This window comes from Diadema setosum, chromosome 6 (genome assembly GCF_964275005.1).
Source record: "Diadema setosum chromosome 6, eeDiaSeto1, whole genome shotgun sequence".
Classification (NCBI taxonomy): Eukaryota; Metazoa; Echinodermata; class Echinoidea; order Diadematoida; family Diadematidae; genus Diadema; species Diadema setosum.
In genome coordinates, this window is record NC_092690.1 from 17,494,457 (window position 1) to 17,513,849 (window position 19,393).

General features: G+C 39.0%; 1 protein-coding gene across 1 annotated transcript; it reads left to right on the top strand.

The window, feature by feature from the left end:
- Nucleotides 1–671: 671 nt before the first annotated feature.
- LOC140229990 (uncharacterized) lies at nt 672–10,294 on the top strand. Its single transcript, XM_072310188.1, has 4 exons — nt 672–1,044; nt 4,056–4,153; nt 5,754–5,829; nt 8,674–10,294. Exons 1-4 carry the CDS (start codon nt 908–910, stop codon nt 8,729–8,731), a joined length of 369 nt encoding a protein of 122 aa, XP_072166289.1. The 5' UTR covers nt 672–907; the 3' UTR covers nt 8,732–10,294.
- Nucleotides 10,295–19,393: the final 9,099 nt, after the last annotated feature.

The following is a 19,393-nucleotide window of genomic DNA, read 5'->3' on the forward strand; positions in this document are numbered from 1 at the left end:
CTCAGTTTGTTGGTATAAATCGTTATCTATAAGGTCGTCACTGTAATTGTGAGATTTAATAAGCAAAAAATGACAAGAATTCCATGTTTTGTAAGCTGAAATACAAAAATTTTCGGCTCGCTCGCTGCGCTCGCTCGCCAAAATTTATATAAAAAAGATAAGAACAATACGTGATGATGACGAGGACATATAAAGATTTCAGCTCACTCGCGCGCACTAATTCAGAGTATTTTTCAAAGTCCTAAGTTTTTTGGTATAAATCGTTATCTATTGTAAGGCCGTCACTATATCTTGATTAGAATTGTAAGATTTGTGGGGTGTTGCAAGAAAGTTGCAATCAATTGCAAATAATTGCTAATTTTGAAACAACCATTCTGATTGGCTCAGGGTCTGCCCTATTAAAGTGCGTCTGCACTGGCAAGAAACATGTCTAGCGCCATCATAAGGCTCATTTTTCTCTGTGGTGCCCAGCATTTCCCCCATAATGCCAAGCGGCGTGCAGCAATTTAACCCTTCCACACTGAATTCTGAAATCCCCATAGACTTAACACACAGACCACCAGGTTCCCGTAGGGGATGGCCTCGCAGCGCAGCGGCTTGCTTCGATCCCGCATTATGCGCAGTCCAGTGCATAGTATGTATACCATGATCGATGGTACATCCCATGGTTATGCGTACGTTGTCACGTAAATCACTTCGCGATCTGTTCGGTGCTTTCAAACACTGTCTTCAACACTCAGATCGTTTATTCTGATCTTTGTGTCGAACTTCAATCTGCGTGCCATTATGTCGCGGATACGACTTGGTAAATGCTGGATCCAGTGGGAGGAGGTGCGAGCTGTTTATCGGCAAGAAATGAACAAGATAAACGTTGCCCTTCACGGCCCATCAAGCCATTCAACACAGGATGACTTTGCTGGTCATCTGCTGGATGTCCACCACTCGCACTGGGCATCAGCACTGTGTGCCAGGATTGCGGGATCAACCCGTTGTGCAAGTTTCTACATGCACTCAGACTGAGTCAGAAGCCTCTGATAAGCCAAGGTGGGTGAAACTCAACTTGTATGATATAGGCCTATAATTGTACCTATTTTTTATTCAGCTGCAAATGACATTCACTGAACGCTGAATTTATAACCTTCCAAATCCATGTAACGATAACGTTACCGTTACTTGAATTACCGGTACAGTTGTACCGCAGCGTTGATCATGCAACTATCGCGATGAACGATGACACAATTTAAAACAGTCTTATTCACATTTTTTTTTTTAATGATTATCACAATAAATACTGACGTCCAACTTACGACAAAAAGTACTATGATGACTCAATGACTAGACCTAGGCCTGATTAAGTCAATTAGTGAACGTGTACGGTCACAGTAGTAGACCCAGCCATACATGCAAATTATCACTAGCCGTATATGAACGTTTTCATTTTTAGCTTATTGTTCCTCACTAACCCAGCCTCAACAAATTGTCAAAATTTCTAGGAAGGGAAATCATGATCAATTCAAGATATGTTATCTGTTTTCCAATTGCAATCTCGAGATTGGTGTCATTTCTCACATGTGTGGTAATATTCAGGGGGACAGCACATCAGCTGTACATAGAGTCTATACTTGTAGGCCTAGATCTACAGTAGGACTAGGTCTACAGTAGGACTAGGAACCGCATGTACATTTGCTCTGGTACTACTAGTCACTACTAGACTACTAGTGCTGACTGTAGTACTAACGTTAGATCTGTAACTCTTACCGTCTAGTTATCTTAGTACTAGCAAAGATTTATGTGCGAGAGATAACGCATCTGGAGCTTTCATCACTCATTGTGTTGGACTTCATGAAAACTCAATAAAGAGCATGAAATTTGAAGGAATATTTTTCTGCACATCGTGTAGTATATCTAAATCAGCTATTGAAAATAATTTTTGGTCGTACAAAACCTTATGGTAATAAAATGCTTGACTACATGTACAGTTGTAGCGACAGTCTTATACAGGGCAGCTTGCATGCAACGTTGCAGACAACTGGGTGCAATTGAACTCACATGGTGACCGGCAATAGATTGCGCAGACCTGCAGCCTGTGCCTCCATGGGATATGGGTTACCACTTATCGCACAATCCTGCAGGCAACACCTCCACTGGTTACAAAAATAAGATTTGGTATTCAAACCCTTGGACTGACTGGAGGCCCTGGCTGCAGGATTGCACAATCTATCGTTGGTCAGGTGCAATTGAACTCACATGGTGACCGGCAATAGATTGCGCAGACCTGCAGCCTGTGCCTCCATGGGATATGGGTTACCACTTATCGCACAATCCTGCAGGCAACACCTCCACTGGTTACAAAAATAAGATTTGGTATTCAAACCCTGGACTGACTGGAGGCCCTGGCTGCAGGATTGCACAATCTATCGTTGGTCAGATTTTGTGAGCTCACTTGCACCTACATGTAGTTGCCAGCGCGTTGCATTGCGAGCTGGACTGTATGAAAGACGTAGACATTAAATTCATTATGCCTTTCATACATGTACGTACCTGTACTGTACTTTTTCGAGTATGGTTACAGTTGTAGTTCCCTGTTTCGGTAGGTTGTATAATATAACAACTAAGGACAGTTGGGGCTCAGTAACTGGACACCAATTTTACTAAGATTTAAAATGAGAAAATTTGGGTGTTTTTTACGTCAAATGGCCAAGGTCAAAGAGAGCATATCAGAATAAATTGATTTGATTTGTGGGCATTATTGGAAATACAAGGCCAGAACAAAAGGAAGGTACAGGCACATTTGTACAATGTATAATTGTCACACATGCAAAACTGCTATTTCATACATTTACACTGTACAGACCCTACGTGTACACGCCAATGTACACTCCCATCAAATTCAGCACCTTTTCTTTGCCATCATAATATCAATATACAGTGTAGTAGAAATACTGATTTCTTGATGTCAAGATAGCTTTGTAGCGGAGTAATTGGCTGTCCTTGAGTGGTATACCTGATCAATTATGTGAAGCCAGATGAATATTGCACGATGGACGAGTGTAATATTCGTCAAGCTGAATGCAATATGTCTGGTATACCATGAAAGGGTAGCCAATATTATGATCATTATGTAGATCTGCCCCCAAAGATGCGTGAACAGTGGTTTGGAATTCATGGAAATCGCTTAAATTGAAATTGCATTTTACACTAGTTTATGAAATGAAAGAATTCCATGTCTCATCCACCTTTACTGGTACGAAAGCACAGTCGCACGCTACTCTAGCGCACTGTCATACCATCTCAGTAGGCTACCGGGCCATGCAGTATGGTGTATTGTTTCACAGAAATCTTTTACAGTAACCTATTGGGATTTTCATCTTTCTTCTACATGGTCATTGCTGCATGATTGGTAATAAAGGGGACAGACTACATGTTTTTAGTGTGCTGCTGAAACCTCTCATATAATATTCACTAATCTGGGGTACAGTACATTTGTATGCATGGTATCCAACTAACATTATGTTTTATGCTGCACTGCTCTTACCTTGATTTACCTTGATGTTGGGCATAAAGTATACACGATGTATAAACTTATTTGCCCCTGTGCATCATCTTTGTGTTAGTTCTCGGTCATCAGAATAATCTGACTTACTTGTAGCCTCTGCAGCTGATAGCACAACATCACAGACAGAAACCATCTCCACCTCTGCAGTTGCTGACAAACATTGTACAGCATTGTCTTCTTTGAGGTTGTGCTCCTCTGAAATATGTAGTGCATTGTCAATCACCTCAGAATCCATAATGTCCACTGGACGATTTTGATTGCATGGAAACCTTACTCTTTGCATGCTCTGCAGGTTGATTAAAAAGGTATTTTACACACAGAGGTCAGCTACAGTGTCTAACAGAGCCCTAAGGCGATGTCAGTGTTTCAAGGCACTCTTGGAATTTTGTGCCAATGGAAATACATTGTGTGGAATAACAATGAGATTTAATTTTTCTTCAGAGTTAGATGTCTTTGGTTATATTGTGTAGTACAAGCTGTCAGTTCATATGTTTTTCAGAGCAACTACTGCTGAAGATCTACCTGCAGGAAGCTCTGTCCAGATACGTCTCAAACTCCCAAGGACTCAAGAATTGGGCCAGCCGGTAGATACTTCAAGTGAGATTTCTTGAAGCGTACATTGTAGTATTGATAGGGTCCGAAATTTATTTTGTGATCATTGTTTGTTCTTACAGCATAATCCTGTCGGGATGGATAACAAAAATATCCTATAAACCCAGAGATGCCGACTATTCTGGAATATTCATTAAGCCTGTCAATAGCCCTCCCCCATACAGTTTGTTTTTCCTGAGTGGCTAATAGTAGATGGTTGCCTCTGAAGACACAGTACATGAATAGTGTAATGTATTCATACACAAACCTCCTTATCATCTGTTCGGTGATACGAAAAAAAAAAAAAAGGTGACTTACAGTTACTAAGTAAGTTCAAACTCAAGACCTTTATTGGTCAACTAAAGCAGTCATGACATTGGGATGAGTTATTTTGATTTGGATAGTATGCTGATATCTAACACCAAACATGGAAAATAGTTCATAATTGGCCAATTTCTGGATACCTTGTAACGAACAGTGCTGGGAATTCATCTGACTTCTTGAGTCTTTTGCTGATTTTACCCATAAAATAGCATGCAGTATTTAGGATGTATCCTGCTGGAAACATCAAGTTATATACCGGTACTCATTGTTCCTGTTATTTCTTTCCAGAAATGTTCTGCTGAAGTGGAAGTTTACCATCAGCAAAATTAGTGTTATTTTAAGTTCTGCAGCCCAAGATATCTTCGGCCTCGTATCTCAGAGGAAAAATGCCAGCTGAAATAACTTGTGCATTGGAAGCAATGTTCTGGATAAGGAATGAAAGAATGCAAATGGCCATCCAACTGATCCAAATGTTCCTCTCAGAGAAAACATTAAAAAAAACATGTTTTCTTTGGTCAGAATACTGCCTTTAGTATACCAGACGATGTTTAGTTTGTGAGTTATTCAGAAAAAATGTTTTTATTTCGTATACCGGTATACAAATCAAATAATTTTATTAAAACTCTTAAAACCATTGCTTTGATAAGAGTGTGATCCCTCAGCTACATTGTAAAGGAACAATACATGTGTACTCTATACTCTACACAGTGTGTCCTACAGTGTATACCCATTGACCAATTACCATTCAATTTTAGGAGTTTGTTGTAAAAGAATGTTTGTAACCTTTACTTTTTGAGAAGTACACTGTATTATACTCAAGGTCATTGCTGCTGTTTGCCACACATCATACTTTTCATGGTAAATGCACTGTACAATGATTGCCTTTTCAATATGTTATTCCCATCCATATTAAAAAGACAATATCGTGATCACAAATTGTGTGTAAAAGAGCATTTGCAACACCCTATATCTGCACTTTTTTTCAGCCAATTAGCATATATTTTTGGGTACATTTTTTTTTCACGTATCCGTGAGAATTTTCTTGACCATAATACATACTGATGTGTTCTTTCTAGGAGTGTTGTGCTACCTTGCTCGTTGATAACTAGGACTCTAAAAATCTAGGATCAAACTGTAAAATTTTGTACTCGACTCGACATGAAAATGTCATTTACTGACACTCATTCGGAAAATATATGTCATTAGTATAATTGAAAGTAATTATGACTTTGTTGCATTACATGTATGTGGTTAATTAAGTATGCTTTGTTTGTGTTTACAGCTCGTAGGAGAGCTCCTCTGCGCAGAGGAGTGTTGTTTTCACCGATCAACTCTAAGACCCTCCTGAACCAAGTCAGGTGAGTATCAAACTAAAAATTATCATTGTTATGCACAGGCTTATTGACAATAAAATGCCCACAAATTTGACCATGAATCCTTTTTATTCCTCTGTCCGATGGGTGCTTGAGGCATGATATTTTTGGGTTGTAGGTCTGTCTGTCTACTTTAGTATACGCGATAACTTGAGTAATACTGAGCGGAATTTGACCAAACATAGTCCGACTATGAAGTATGATTGGGCAATCACTTGATTAGAAATTGGTCGTAGGTCAAAAGTGAAGGTCATCTAAAACAGTTTATGCAATAACTCAAGACTGTATTGAGCAAATTTCAGCAAACTTGGCACAAGGGTAAAATATGATAGGGCACTAACTTGATAACATTTTGTGTAAAATTGGCAAGAGTCAAAGGTCAAGGTCAAATTCTAAAAATTCACTGTGTGATATTAAAACTCAAGACTGGATCAAGCAAATTTCACTAAACTTTGCACAAGGGTGAAGCAAGGTGGGATAATCACTTGATTAGACTTTGGGTAAAATTGGGTAAAACTTCAAAGGTGGATGTAGCAAATCTCAATAAACTAGAGCAATGTACAATGTACATATACCTCAAACAAACATAATGAATGTTCGATATTCTGAAGGTTCATTATTCCGAAGGTTCGTTACTCCGAAACACACATATTCCCAATACCTAGAGGTTCGTTAATCCGAAAATGAAAAAGGTTCATCAATCTGAACATTTGTGGCGTTATTCCAAAGATTTGTTAATCCGAAATGATATTTGGAAAAACAAATCTTCGGAATAACGAATCTGCGGACTGAAGAGCCTTCGGAATGACAAACCTTTGGAATAACGAGCTGTAACCCTATTGGGTACCATGTTACCAGGTCTAATAATTGGGGTCTGTGACAAGACTATACTCTTGGCGCTGTTCCCAGGCCATGACCAGGTGCCAGTTAGCCTTTTGTCAAGGCCCTCTCGCTGTATGGTGAAGAGAGCCCAGCTGAGTGGGGTTGCGCTGGCGCGCTCGGCTGGGCTCGCTTCGCTCGCCCATTACAGCGAGAGGGCCTTGACAAAAGGCTAGGTGCCAGTTGTAATACGATCTCACGAAAGAATGCTTGTGCGCGCCGTGTTCCTTTGTCGGTAGCCCTTCCCAGGCCCCAACCCTGTCTAGCACTTCTGTCTCTTTACTTGTAGTTGGTGTTTTTGTTTTTCTGATGGTAGTGGTCTCTGTCTTGGGTCTGTGTGTGTTTTGCATCTTTCATGTGCGAGGGGAAAAAAAGAGACAGAAAAGAACTTCAAGAATTCGAGGGAGTCTTGCGGATTTTCTTTCTCGTCATTCACGCTAGGGGAAAAAGGAGGGGGGGGGGGTATTTTTTTTTCTGAATTGTTCATGGCAGGGGAAAGAGGAGACAGGGAGAGAAGCGTTTGTTGCTCTTTTTTCTCTTCAATCCTGTTTACATACATTTAGTTACTCTGAAGCATTGATAAAGATTTGCTGCTGTGAAGTCAATAGGACATTAAAATAAGAAGCCTCCCATTTACTTCTGTTCATCGAATCTTCACCTAACTACTGTACCTTTAGAGTATGGTAACAGGAATAGCAGAAATAGTTCTGGTTACCTTGACATGTGTTTGCAGGGAAATCGTGGATGCACTTGAAAAATAGTAGACTTTTTGAAGCTTGAAGTTTGTTATGAAGCCACATATACAGTGTACAAGTTTTGTACATGTAGGGCTCATCAGTTGTTCGATTTCGGTATGAATTTGGAAAGGTTGCAACACAGTTTAGTTAGCACAATTTCGTCAATTCCAAATCAAATTTAGGAGACAGAATCAATTTTCTAAGCCAAGTATCGGAAATCCCAATCAGAGCTGCATATGATAAATTGATATGTCGTGTTACATTGTATCTTGTAGTTTAGTAATGACCAAAGATTCAGGGTTACCTTAAGAAAATCTGATGCATTGCTAAATGAATTACCATATGGAAGATATATTGGTACAATGAAAAATTTTCTACATGATTTGACTCACAAATATTGATTAAGTTGACTGACAAAATTATGTACCTGAACCTATATGCTCAACATAAAATATTTTAGAAACGTATTTGCCATAAAACCATCATACTAATGTGACGCCTAGAGCATATAAGTCCAAAGACAATGTTTTATAGTGGTAATTTAATCGCCTGTGGCTTGTGGGGTTTGATAAGACGGGGTTTGGTTTTCCCACAGACCGTATTGAATTTGGAGGAGAAACTTGCAATCTGCTCCATAAACCATTTTCGTACTGTATCCAGATTTACACAATTATACTTGTTTCCTTCCATGCGCTCATTGACAACAATTCGAAGAACTTGTCACAGACAGTCAGAATCTTCCTCGTTCACGACGCTGTTACAAACTTCACATGAGCGCGGACAAAGTTTGTTGGGTTGTCATTATTTGTTTACAAAAATACAATCTGAATACATGAGAAACCCGTTCATTAGCATTGACAACAATTCTAGAACCTGCAACAAAGAATACTGGACACAAGAGACACAATATGGTTTTATGCTCCTACTTGCTCCTGAAGCTCGGACAAGCATCGCATGAGCTCGAACAAGCTTTTAGGGTCGCCATATGGGCATCCTTTATTGCAGCAACAAGTCTTAATACATGTACATGATAATATCATCTATTACCATTGAATGTTATGATGTCTAGTCAACCAACATGCAAACAAAAACAAACGATCAACAGTCATTGAATTAATGCATGCGCATTTTGTGTTACAGTACTTTTGATGTACAGCTGTAGGCAGAATTTGTTTCATTATTTTTCTTATTTATTTCTGTCTCTCATGCGTAGGCCAAGGTGGAGGCGCTCACCAGGGATCAAGTCAATGAGCTGGCCATCACGAACTTGAAAAGGACAGCTGGACTATTCGAAGATTTCTTCGAGCAGTTTGTTCATCCACCGCCACAGCCGCCACGAGAGCCAGAGCCAGAAGCCGTGCCTCCATGGTGCAAATGTGGGCGGTGCAGGGAGATGGCGCATGACGTAGAGAAAAAATGCTGCAGAAAAGCTAACATGCAGTGTCACTCGCTCTCTGCACGATTCCGTCGCCTCTGTTTGGACCCAGCTGTACTCGACATCGTTCGCCACAACCTGGAGAACCAGCACGCCTGGGCCGCAGACAGGGGCAACAGATCATACCGTCACGCGTCATATCGCACATACATTGTACGTCCATTGGCAGCACGACAAATTGGGCGCTGGCAATCGAAGAGTGGTTCCCTCCTGTTCTGTCTGGGCCATTAGAACCGAGTACAGTACTCATCTGCTAACGGGCACTATGTAGGTTATCAGGAGGTCAAAGGGTACCGAGATGGTTATAGGGTCGAACTTTATATTCCTTCCACAACCATTTTCCTTGTATCTTGGATCTTGCAACATACTTTCAATAGACGACACTGGTTGCTCTTAGTTTGGTTAGGTCTTACGATTATTCTATGAGATGTGTGCTCATAGTACATGTAACATAGTGAAGTATCCCTTTGTTGTAGGCCTACTATCTATTACGCATGAGTGATTCTTTATGCACTTATATGCAGGTATCAATTACTGTATGAGAAATTATGTTCATTTCAAGACACTAGTGATATTGTAAAATGCTGAATAGGTGAGTAAATCTAACAGAACACGCCAGAGATGACGAACTTCCTTTGTGGCTGATACATGTATAAAACTACATGTGGAAAAAAAAATTGTACAAGACATTTTACCGATAATGTGTATACAAGTATGTATTGGATGGAGATATTTCTAAACATTTTCTTTGTATTTTTATTGTCTGCAAAGCTACTTATTATGCCTCCATCTTGCGGTAACTAGTTATTTAGACTTTGTTTCACCCCATCCCTATGCTAAAACGTTTGTATGCACATTCTGCCAGCAAAACATATATGAATATGATATGCACATCCTCATTGACAGAACAGGGTTTATAGTTCGTGAGGTGGGATGCTTCTCTATATCAACACATGGCGGTCTATCTCCTACCTCCATGATAAACTGTTGGTTTGATGTAGACTGTGAAGTTCGCAACTCGACATCATCATGGATTTGAAGGTTGAAAATGGCAAAGCCTCTTATCCCCCAAAATATACAAGACAGAATATGTGCAAGATTTACATGCAAACGGGATGTGCTCACCCTTGTCAAAATCCCTGTGCAGTGGATGGTGAAAGAAATATATAATGTAAGTTGGTGTGTTGTCATTATGCCTACACATACATTAACTGTGGTAGTGAGTGTTTGGTGTATTTCCTACAGATCTCGTTTTGATAATATATTTTTCTCTGTGGTTGGTTTTCACATTAGCACAAGCTAATCCTATCCCTTTAGCATTTGTACATGATAACCATGGTACTATACATGTGTATTGAAACAGTTTCGCAATAAACACAAAGAGCAAAGAAGGAAACAATCACTCGTTTCTTTTTCTGTCCTAGGTGTCCTGAGATTTATGCAACTAACTCTGGTAAAGAAGGAAACGCGACTTCGTTTCTGAGTCCGACATCAATACTCACAAATCTTGTGTTCCACTTTGTTCCACTCACCTGCATAGCGTACTAGACCAGTTTTGTAGTGAATTTCAAGTTATATTTTCGTCCCTGCTTAGTGGCAGAAACAGCTCAGAGAACCTGTCAAAAATAGTTGGATTCAGAGTTCTGACTGAAATTCCTCCTGAATGTTGGAGAAAACACCTTATGAGCTGGAACAAGCTCTCGAATTGGTCTAGAAATCATTGGAAGTATGCATGAAATTTGAACACTAAGCCATGTCTTGCTCGACTATTTCAGTTACCACACTAAGGTCAGAATTCCTAATCACAAGTAGCCCGCATTTCATGTAGAAACATTGCGAACGACATCCGACTATACAGGTCACAAAAAGATACATTTATCGATACGATATGACCACTTTATTTTTATTTTGAGGTTATTGAGAATTTGCTAATTGATCTGTAGAGGGAATTTAGGCGTTTTATTTGCCAACCCGCACGACAGCAGAGCATTTTGTAACGTACAGTTGTATTCGAACAGACCATTTCCATAATGTATTCAAATTTATGAACATTTCCTTACCTGCACCGTGACAGAGACTATTCAACCTGTGTCAAAAACATTTGGATCCAAAAGATAGAATACAGGGTTAGAATCGGTTGCTCGCAAAGGGTTGCTATGGAGATCCTTTGTTGCAGAAGTTTGCATACAATATGCAGTACACTAATAACACGGTATACATTCCGAAATTTATCCTGTCACAAGCAGTAGACAATTTTAGTTGTGTACACGTATTAAAATTTATGGACATTTTTTCTTCCCCGAGTGATGACAGTTCATGTGACTTTTTGCTAAGACGATTACTGTCTTGAAAATCAGTGCAGATTATATTTGCTGAAAAGGGTCGGACATTTCGGTCAAAGTTTCGGACAAAGTAGAGATCCTTTGTTCAAGAATACACAAAACCTATAATATCAGGAAAGCACTGTATGTCGTATACATATTGTATTAGATTGTGTGTATCATGCATCTGTCCACATGACAAATATTCCTTGTGATGATATTCCAGCAGAATTACACCTGTTTACTGAACATCATTACTGGCGTCATGTGGGGTGTACATGCCTTTTGGTTATTTGTTAGTAATGACAAAACCTTAGTGACGGCTCAATAAACGTTCGTATTGAGTTCACTTCTACAATCATGGATTCCCTAGCAACCCTAAAGCTATAGACAGGGCTCATGTAATGTTTGTCTGAGCTTCGGGATAAACCAAGTTATAACCCTGCACCTGCATGTGCATGGATTCCGTCTTTTGAATCAAATTTTCTGCAACATTATCTTTGGATGGTACTATAAGTAGTCAGTGTGCAAAGGGACGAAATTATAAAGTTGAATTCATTACGAATCATTAGTGCTCATGGATGAAAAGTTTTGCAAGGGTACAAATTCAGAATTGGCAATATGCACCTGCCTACTGGCCTAACTAAGTCCTTTGTGGTCTGATCCTTCTGGAGATGTGTGTTTGGCAAAAGATAAAGAGTAATACACCTGAATCTCCTGTATCTCGGTATAAAAATACCTAAAATGTTGTTCCTTGGTGCGATGCTTTCATAAGTTATTCAGCTGAAAACATTTTCTGTGTAAACCTTCAATTTCGCTGGATATACTGTAATTTCCATGGTCCCAAGGACTCCTTCATAATGAGTTTCTATGCAAGCCTTTCACTTGCTTCTTTCGGACAATTTCTATATTATTTGGTAGCCTTTGCTGCGCAAATTTCAAGAGGTTTGTTTTGAACAGGGAGATGGAATCCACTGAGGCCTGGTTTTGTGTATGTTGCAGAGTTGCCATTTCTGAAATACTTGTCCATTAGATTTGTTATTCTGTGACAAGACTGATTAAGAGCATTTTGCAGATTGGATTTCAATGCTTCATGAAGTAATTTATCATTATTATTATTACTGTATCATTATTATTATTGTCACTACTATACTACTACTGCTTCTGCTGATACAATTACTTGTACTACTAATACTACTACTATTCTTATTCTTATTATTATCACCATTATCATCCTCATTGTTACTATCATCATTATTATAAGGACCTACTATCTTCAACCACCTACTATCGACCATCTTCAGTAACATTCATGGACACGGGTTTTAGTCGTCCTTCTCGATCTTTACTGTTTTGGTTCCTGGACTGTTTTTTTTTTTATTTTTATTTATTGACATATTCATATTTATGCATGTGATTCATGTTTACAAGCATTTGTACAGTTGTAGCCGTAGGGCCTTGACATTGATTATTACTGTACATGTAATGAAAAAATAAACAACACAAAATCAACTATGCAAAACGTACGGGAAAGTGAGGTATAGCGAAACCGTTATCGGTGTATCGCCTACACAGGGCCGGAGATAGGATACCGCGGAGATCGAGGTGGGTGATAAATTTTCGTGGAAATGTGATTGATCGTTGGTACAATACGTGTTCATGCTGTGCTACGTTTATTTACGAGCTGGAATTGACAACCAACAAACTAAATGCGATCACTAATCACATGTCATCGTAATTGACCAACCCATAATCAGGCGAATAATTATAGTTCAGAAGTTACAAATCCCAGCTCGCTGGCCCGACGAAGAAACCGACGGCCACATTACAGTACTAGTAATTCACCGCCCAGCGATGTTTTTCTGCTCGCTACGCTGGTGAGTAGGTCATTGGGCTGAGTGAGTGGATTGTCGTGGATCTCTCTCGCGACAAGTAAGTAACCCGTTCCCTCGCGATCGGCCGAAAGATCGAGGCCGCGCCGGGCGGGCCGGGCTGGGCTCTCGGTACCCCACCATAATATGCACTGCTTGTGTGTGTTTTCTCGGCTCTGCGTATGCGCACAAGCTGCTGTGAGATCGTGCGCTGACCGGCAGGCGGCGATCAGCGCAGCCACAGTATAAAATAACGATGTAACCACAGAACTAGAGTTTTGACTAGAGTTCCGTGGATGTAACCAGGCCACCGGAAGTTTTGATAGATGGCGCTCTTTACAAAAAAAGTTCTGGCATCAAAATAATGACTAGTGCAGACGGGCTTTAAGAAGACATGCATGCAACAATGATTTTGATTGGCCAGTGACAATCACTTGCAAGTTGCAATTGATTGCAACTTTCTTGCAACACCCCTTTGGTAAGCAAAAAATGACAAGAATTCCATGTTTTGTAACCTGAAATACAAAAATTTTCAAAATTCATTACATTTAAATCACCCTCAAAAGATCCCTCTTAAGTGCTTGAAAAAGCATCATGTGGACTTTGTTTAAAGTCCCTACCGGGATGGTGTTGGGGTTGAACACTTTTTCAGAAATTAGGGGCGCAATTTTCGTGCTTGCCCCGGGCGCCGTTTTCCCTAGATACGCCACTGTGTGTGTGTGTGTGTGTGTGTTGTTAGCTGCATGATATGTGATGTGTATGATTTGTTGTGTGTGTGTGTGTGTGTTTGTGTGTGTGTTTGGAGTATAATAATACAATATGTAGAAACTGTGCATGTGTGGTGGTTACATAGTGGTAGTGGTTTGTTTGTCTGTGTGTATACGTGTGCCTGTATGTTTACGTGTGTATGTGGAATATAGTGGCGCTACTTGGCAATACAAACGCCTTCAGAGTGTATGAGCACGTGTTTAAAGAATTCACACCAGCGTTGATCTAAAAATAGTATGGGTGTGTCAACCAAATATCAGCGGTGAGGCGGGCTAGGCGAGAGAGAGAGACCGAGAGAAAATACATACGAGGGAGGTACCCTCCCCAAATGTTATTTGTCTTTGTTCATTTTTCCCTGCAGTTATTTTCTTCCATCAGTCTTATAAACTAGAACGTCCATACCACTATTCATTGTCCCAGAATAGGTTTGGCATGCTTTATGCATGAGCGAATAATTTCCACACGCCGTAAAAAAATGTGTCAATCGTTACTTGATTAACTAGCACAAACGAACTGCCATTGCACACCGCTAATACATACGTTATACAAACAAACACCAACAAACACTCAAACAAACCTCATAATGCAAACAAACCAACTCAACACTTTTTTCCTTGATATTTATTGATTTCATTCAAATCATTCATAAATCGACCCATTCTGGGTGCAACATGAACAAAAAAGTTACAAATGGCAATTCGAAACAAAAGCAAATCCATGTGTCAATTTATACCAAAAATAATCTCACTTCAACATAGATAACTCGATTATAGACCAACCCTACTAATAATTTCTTCACGAGAAAGTTTTGACATGTATAGGGCCCTACCAAACCTATATTCCTTGAATATATTGGTTTGGATCATGTAACACCTTCTTACTTAAAAGGGCATATACATAAAAAAAAAAAAAAACACACACACAAATATATTACACAAATCTAGAATGAAATCAGTCATAAAAAAACCCCATCACCCCCTCCCCTCCCAAACCGAAACAAATCTAGGGCCTACATCTATCCTAAATATTAAATCATACCAACATCCGTCATACCATTTATAACTATCCTTCTTCAAATCCAATCCCCAACCCACCAACCCCTGATTAAACAAAACCAAAATCATCCCACACCCACATTCACCGACCCAAATACATACATACATACACACACACACACACACACACACACACGAAGGTTGGTTATTCCGAAGTTTCGTTTTTTCCGAGGCTTCATTTATCCGAAACACACAATTCCCTATATCTAGTGGTTCGTTGATCCAAAAATGAAATTCGGAATAACGAACCTTCGGAATAATGACCCTTCGGACGAATGAGCCTTCGGACGAATGAGCCTTCAGAATAACAAACTTTTGCAATAACGAAATGTAACCACCTTCCCACATACCGACGCACACCCGAACCGATACCACATCCTTCCTGATGAAACGATTTCCCAATGTTGATGAATAAGACATAATGGACCGTATGCAGAAAAGCAGCATCCGCCCGCACGCAAGCTCCACTCCGAATTCATATACATTCTGCCAAACAAACTCATCAAATTCAAAGCTGCTGATAAAATCAATATTAATGTTTATGCCAGCAACAGCTTACTAGGTATCCCTCCCCACGCGCAGCTAAAAAACACATACGTAAAAAACTGACATAATAAACTCATTCTTCCATCACACACACACACACACATACACACGCACACGCACAAACGGACACTAAATTATCATGTGCACGCGCACATACACACTTCCTTGAAACCTCACCATGAGTTTTTACATGGCATGTTTGCATGGATGTAGCCATGTAAGTTATGTGTTAGTATTTCAATGATTATGTCCAGAACGATATTACCCAGCAAAATGTGCTTCGAGGGCGGGCGACAATCCGTGCCGCCAACGCCCATCACGGAATGTCGCCCCGAGCAGGAGGCGACAATCCGTGTAGGGGCGACAATCCGTGTCGCAACACGTGCCCTTCTAAAGATTTCTTTTGCTTTGTTTAGTTCGTTTTTTGTTTTGTCATGCCCGGGAGTGGTACGAATCGTTTTTATATGGCCATGGGTCTTTCAAGAGCAATATAAAGCTGATGTACTGATTTGCTTAAGAAGCCAGGTGTTTAGTTATTGGTCAATCATGAATGCATGTTCAAAGCTCTTTTGTATGGCAACTCTCTTCTAATACCACTGAAAACCCTTTTGTGTCATATATTAGTCAATGACCCCTCTTATTGGTAATCAGTTTAGCATGTTTGTCGCCCTCAAGCGCCGATAATGAGTATAGACACAGATAGATCGTTCTGCATAGTGCAGTATGGGATGGCAGGTGGTCAAGCCTTAGTGGCTTCTCAGTTCTTTTTCGTACCTTTTGTTTCTTTTTGTCATGTCCCGATTTTTTTCTCTCTTCCTTCTTTTCTTTTTGTCATGTCCTAGTTTGATTTGTTTGGTAGTCTGATAATTACTCCTGTCTGGTCGACAGAAATGCTCCTTCGTTTATGAGAACAGCAGATACTAGATTACAATTATTTTCCCCTTAACACTGTGGTGTCTTTTAGTAAATTGTATAATGAACAGGGCGTATCCCTCTCAAGCTGTCTTTTTTTTTGTCACAGCTATGCACACTCCGATTTGGTCTCGGAGGTATTACAACTTCGTTAGCCATATCCCAGGGGCAACCAAGAGAGGAACGATACAAGGTCAAGCTGTGTAAAGTCGGGTGTTAGTTTTATTTTTTTTTCTTCTTCTTGATTATTCTTCTTCATGTTACTCATTTCTTCTTCTTTCAGATGCTGATCAAGTGTTATGCAGTTGTATAGATATAGGGGAAATCATTGCCTGCGTCCATTCTTTGTTAGTGCAATGCAGTGGGAGGTGGGGGGGGGGGGGGAGACTCGTTTCGTTGGTTATGGAAGTGTACATGGACGTCCTTCCGGACTCCACGAGTGTAAGTGTAATTGTGAGTGTAATCGGTGTGAGTGAGTGTGTGTATAAGCGGTGTGTTTGTGTGTGTGCAGATGGTAGCTGTGGATGTATCTCGGAGTCAGCTGAATTAACTGTGCTTGTTCTGGCAGTACTCGTCTGTAACTATGGCTTGGGATGATTTAGATATTTGCTGTAATTTCCTTTCGTTGAATGTAAAAGGTATTAGGGATGCAAGGAAAAGAAAGAACATTATTAACTGGTGTACGTATAAACAAACAGATGTTGTGTTATTACAAGAGACATATAGCTCTCCTGAAGTTGAAAAAAAGTGGAGAGAAAAATTGGAAGGAGTATCCTATTTTAGTCATGGTACAACACATAGTAAGGGTGTTTGGTTGTTGGTAAATGCAAATTTAAAATTGAATGTTTTATATGTGGATACAGATTAAGAAGGTAGATATATTTTGATGAAATGTGTTTTACAAGGTATGGAAATTGTCATTGTAAATGTATATTTTCCAGTGAGGGGTAAAGAAACAGAGAGGAGAGACTTTCTGTCTGAAGTTGAAAAGATTCTGCATCCTTTTGTTGATAAAGGAAATTTGATTATTATTGGTGGAGATTTTAATTTGATACGAAATTTTGAATTAGATTATAATGGGAGAGCAATGGTAAAGAAGTATACAAATTTTGATCAGTGTTTTGATAATTTTCTTGAGGAATGTAATTTGATAGATATATGGAGGGTCACCCATAATTTAGATAGACAATTTACTTATTCAGATTCAGATTCAGATTCAACTTTATTTCACCTCCATCAAAATGAACAAAGAAATTATGTACATTGCATATGCACGGGATATTTGTGATACAGAACATAATTTGAAAAGGTACATAAGAAAATTATGAAAATGAGAAGCAGATGCGATTACATCTTTGTTAAATACATAAAGCGTATAATACGCTATAAAACTAAGGATGAGGATGGAAGTGGAGGGTCCCACTAAGAAGCAAAGCTTGTACGATATGGGACCCTCAGAAAATACACAAAACATCAATATAAAACACAATAAACGAACCGATGTCAACTGACATCAAGATGATTGGGAAGAGAAAAAGAGAGAAAAGGAAAGGAAAAAAAAAAGAGATAAAAAAGGGAGAAAAAAAGGGGGAACTACAGCATGTGCCATCGTGGACGCAAGCAATCTAGATTTCATAATGTAAAATAAGTGATAAAATACAAGCTGGATTGAATGTAATGCAAAACATTTTTTTTTTTTTTTACGTAGTTATGTTGGTAAGAATGCAGGAGAAAGAGAAAAACACATCGTTATATTTAGAACACAGACAGGGACATAATTAGGAGGACTTATGTAAAAAAGAATGATGACTTGACTGAGATGATAAAGGGAAACTAACTCGATTGGATGTTGTAAAATTTCAATAAAAATGATTTTAATTTATTCTTGAAGGAATTTAGAGATTGAGCTGTTGTAATGTTACTGGGAAGTGAATTCCAATACTTTGGCCCATCGTACATGAATGTGTTTTGAGCCAACAAAGTTCTCAGAAATGGCAAATGGAAATCATTTGATCGCCGTGTTGGATAATTGTGAACGGATTGATTTCTTTGAAACATTGTTGCAAATATATTTGGCAGTTTATTTTCATTATAATTATACATAAATTGTCCTAGATTAAACAAATACAAATCATTTATTTTCAATATTTTATGCTCATAAAATAGTGGGTCAGTATGGGACAAGAATGCAGTATGACATATAACACGGAGTGATTTCTTTTGCAATAAAGGTAATTTATCTAAGAGTGTTTTATATGTATTTCCCCACGCGAGAATACCGTAACTTAAATATGGCAATATTAAGGATGACTATAATACGAGCAGGGACGACAAAGGAAAACAAAACTTAAACTTATTAATTATACCAATATTACGTGAAATAATTTTACATATACTGTCAATATGAAATTTCCAGGACAGCTTATTGTCAACTGTTACTCAAAGAAATTCTATATGGGAAACATTTTCGAGTGGAGTACCATCTAAAACAATATCAACAGGTAATGCCTCAGTAGAATTACTAAAGAGCATATATTTTGTTTTTTGAAGATTAAGAGATATCTTATTTGCTTTTATCCACTGGGCAACATTTTCTAATTCTAAATTTATTGTATTAACAAGGGTAAGAAGATTATTGTGTGAAAAAAAATGATTTGAGTCGTCTGCAAAAAGAATAAAAGAACATCTGATGATCTACTAAAATCATTTATGTAAACAGTAAACAACAGTGGACCTAATAAACTTCCATGTGGCACCCCACATTTAATATTTAATATTTGTGAATTACAACCATAAAAGAGACATATTGTTTCCTGTTCATGAGGTAGCTCCTGAACCACTCCAAGGCCTTCCCACGCACTCCATAATGATGTAATTTGTTAAGTAAAATATCATGATTGATGGTGTCGAAGGCCTTGGAGAAGTCCAGGAACAAACCTATCAGATGAGAAGATTTATCGATAGCATGTGCCACTTTTTCTATAAAACTCAATAATGCATGTGTGGTGCTATGTTTCTCCCTAAA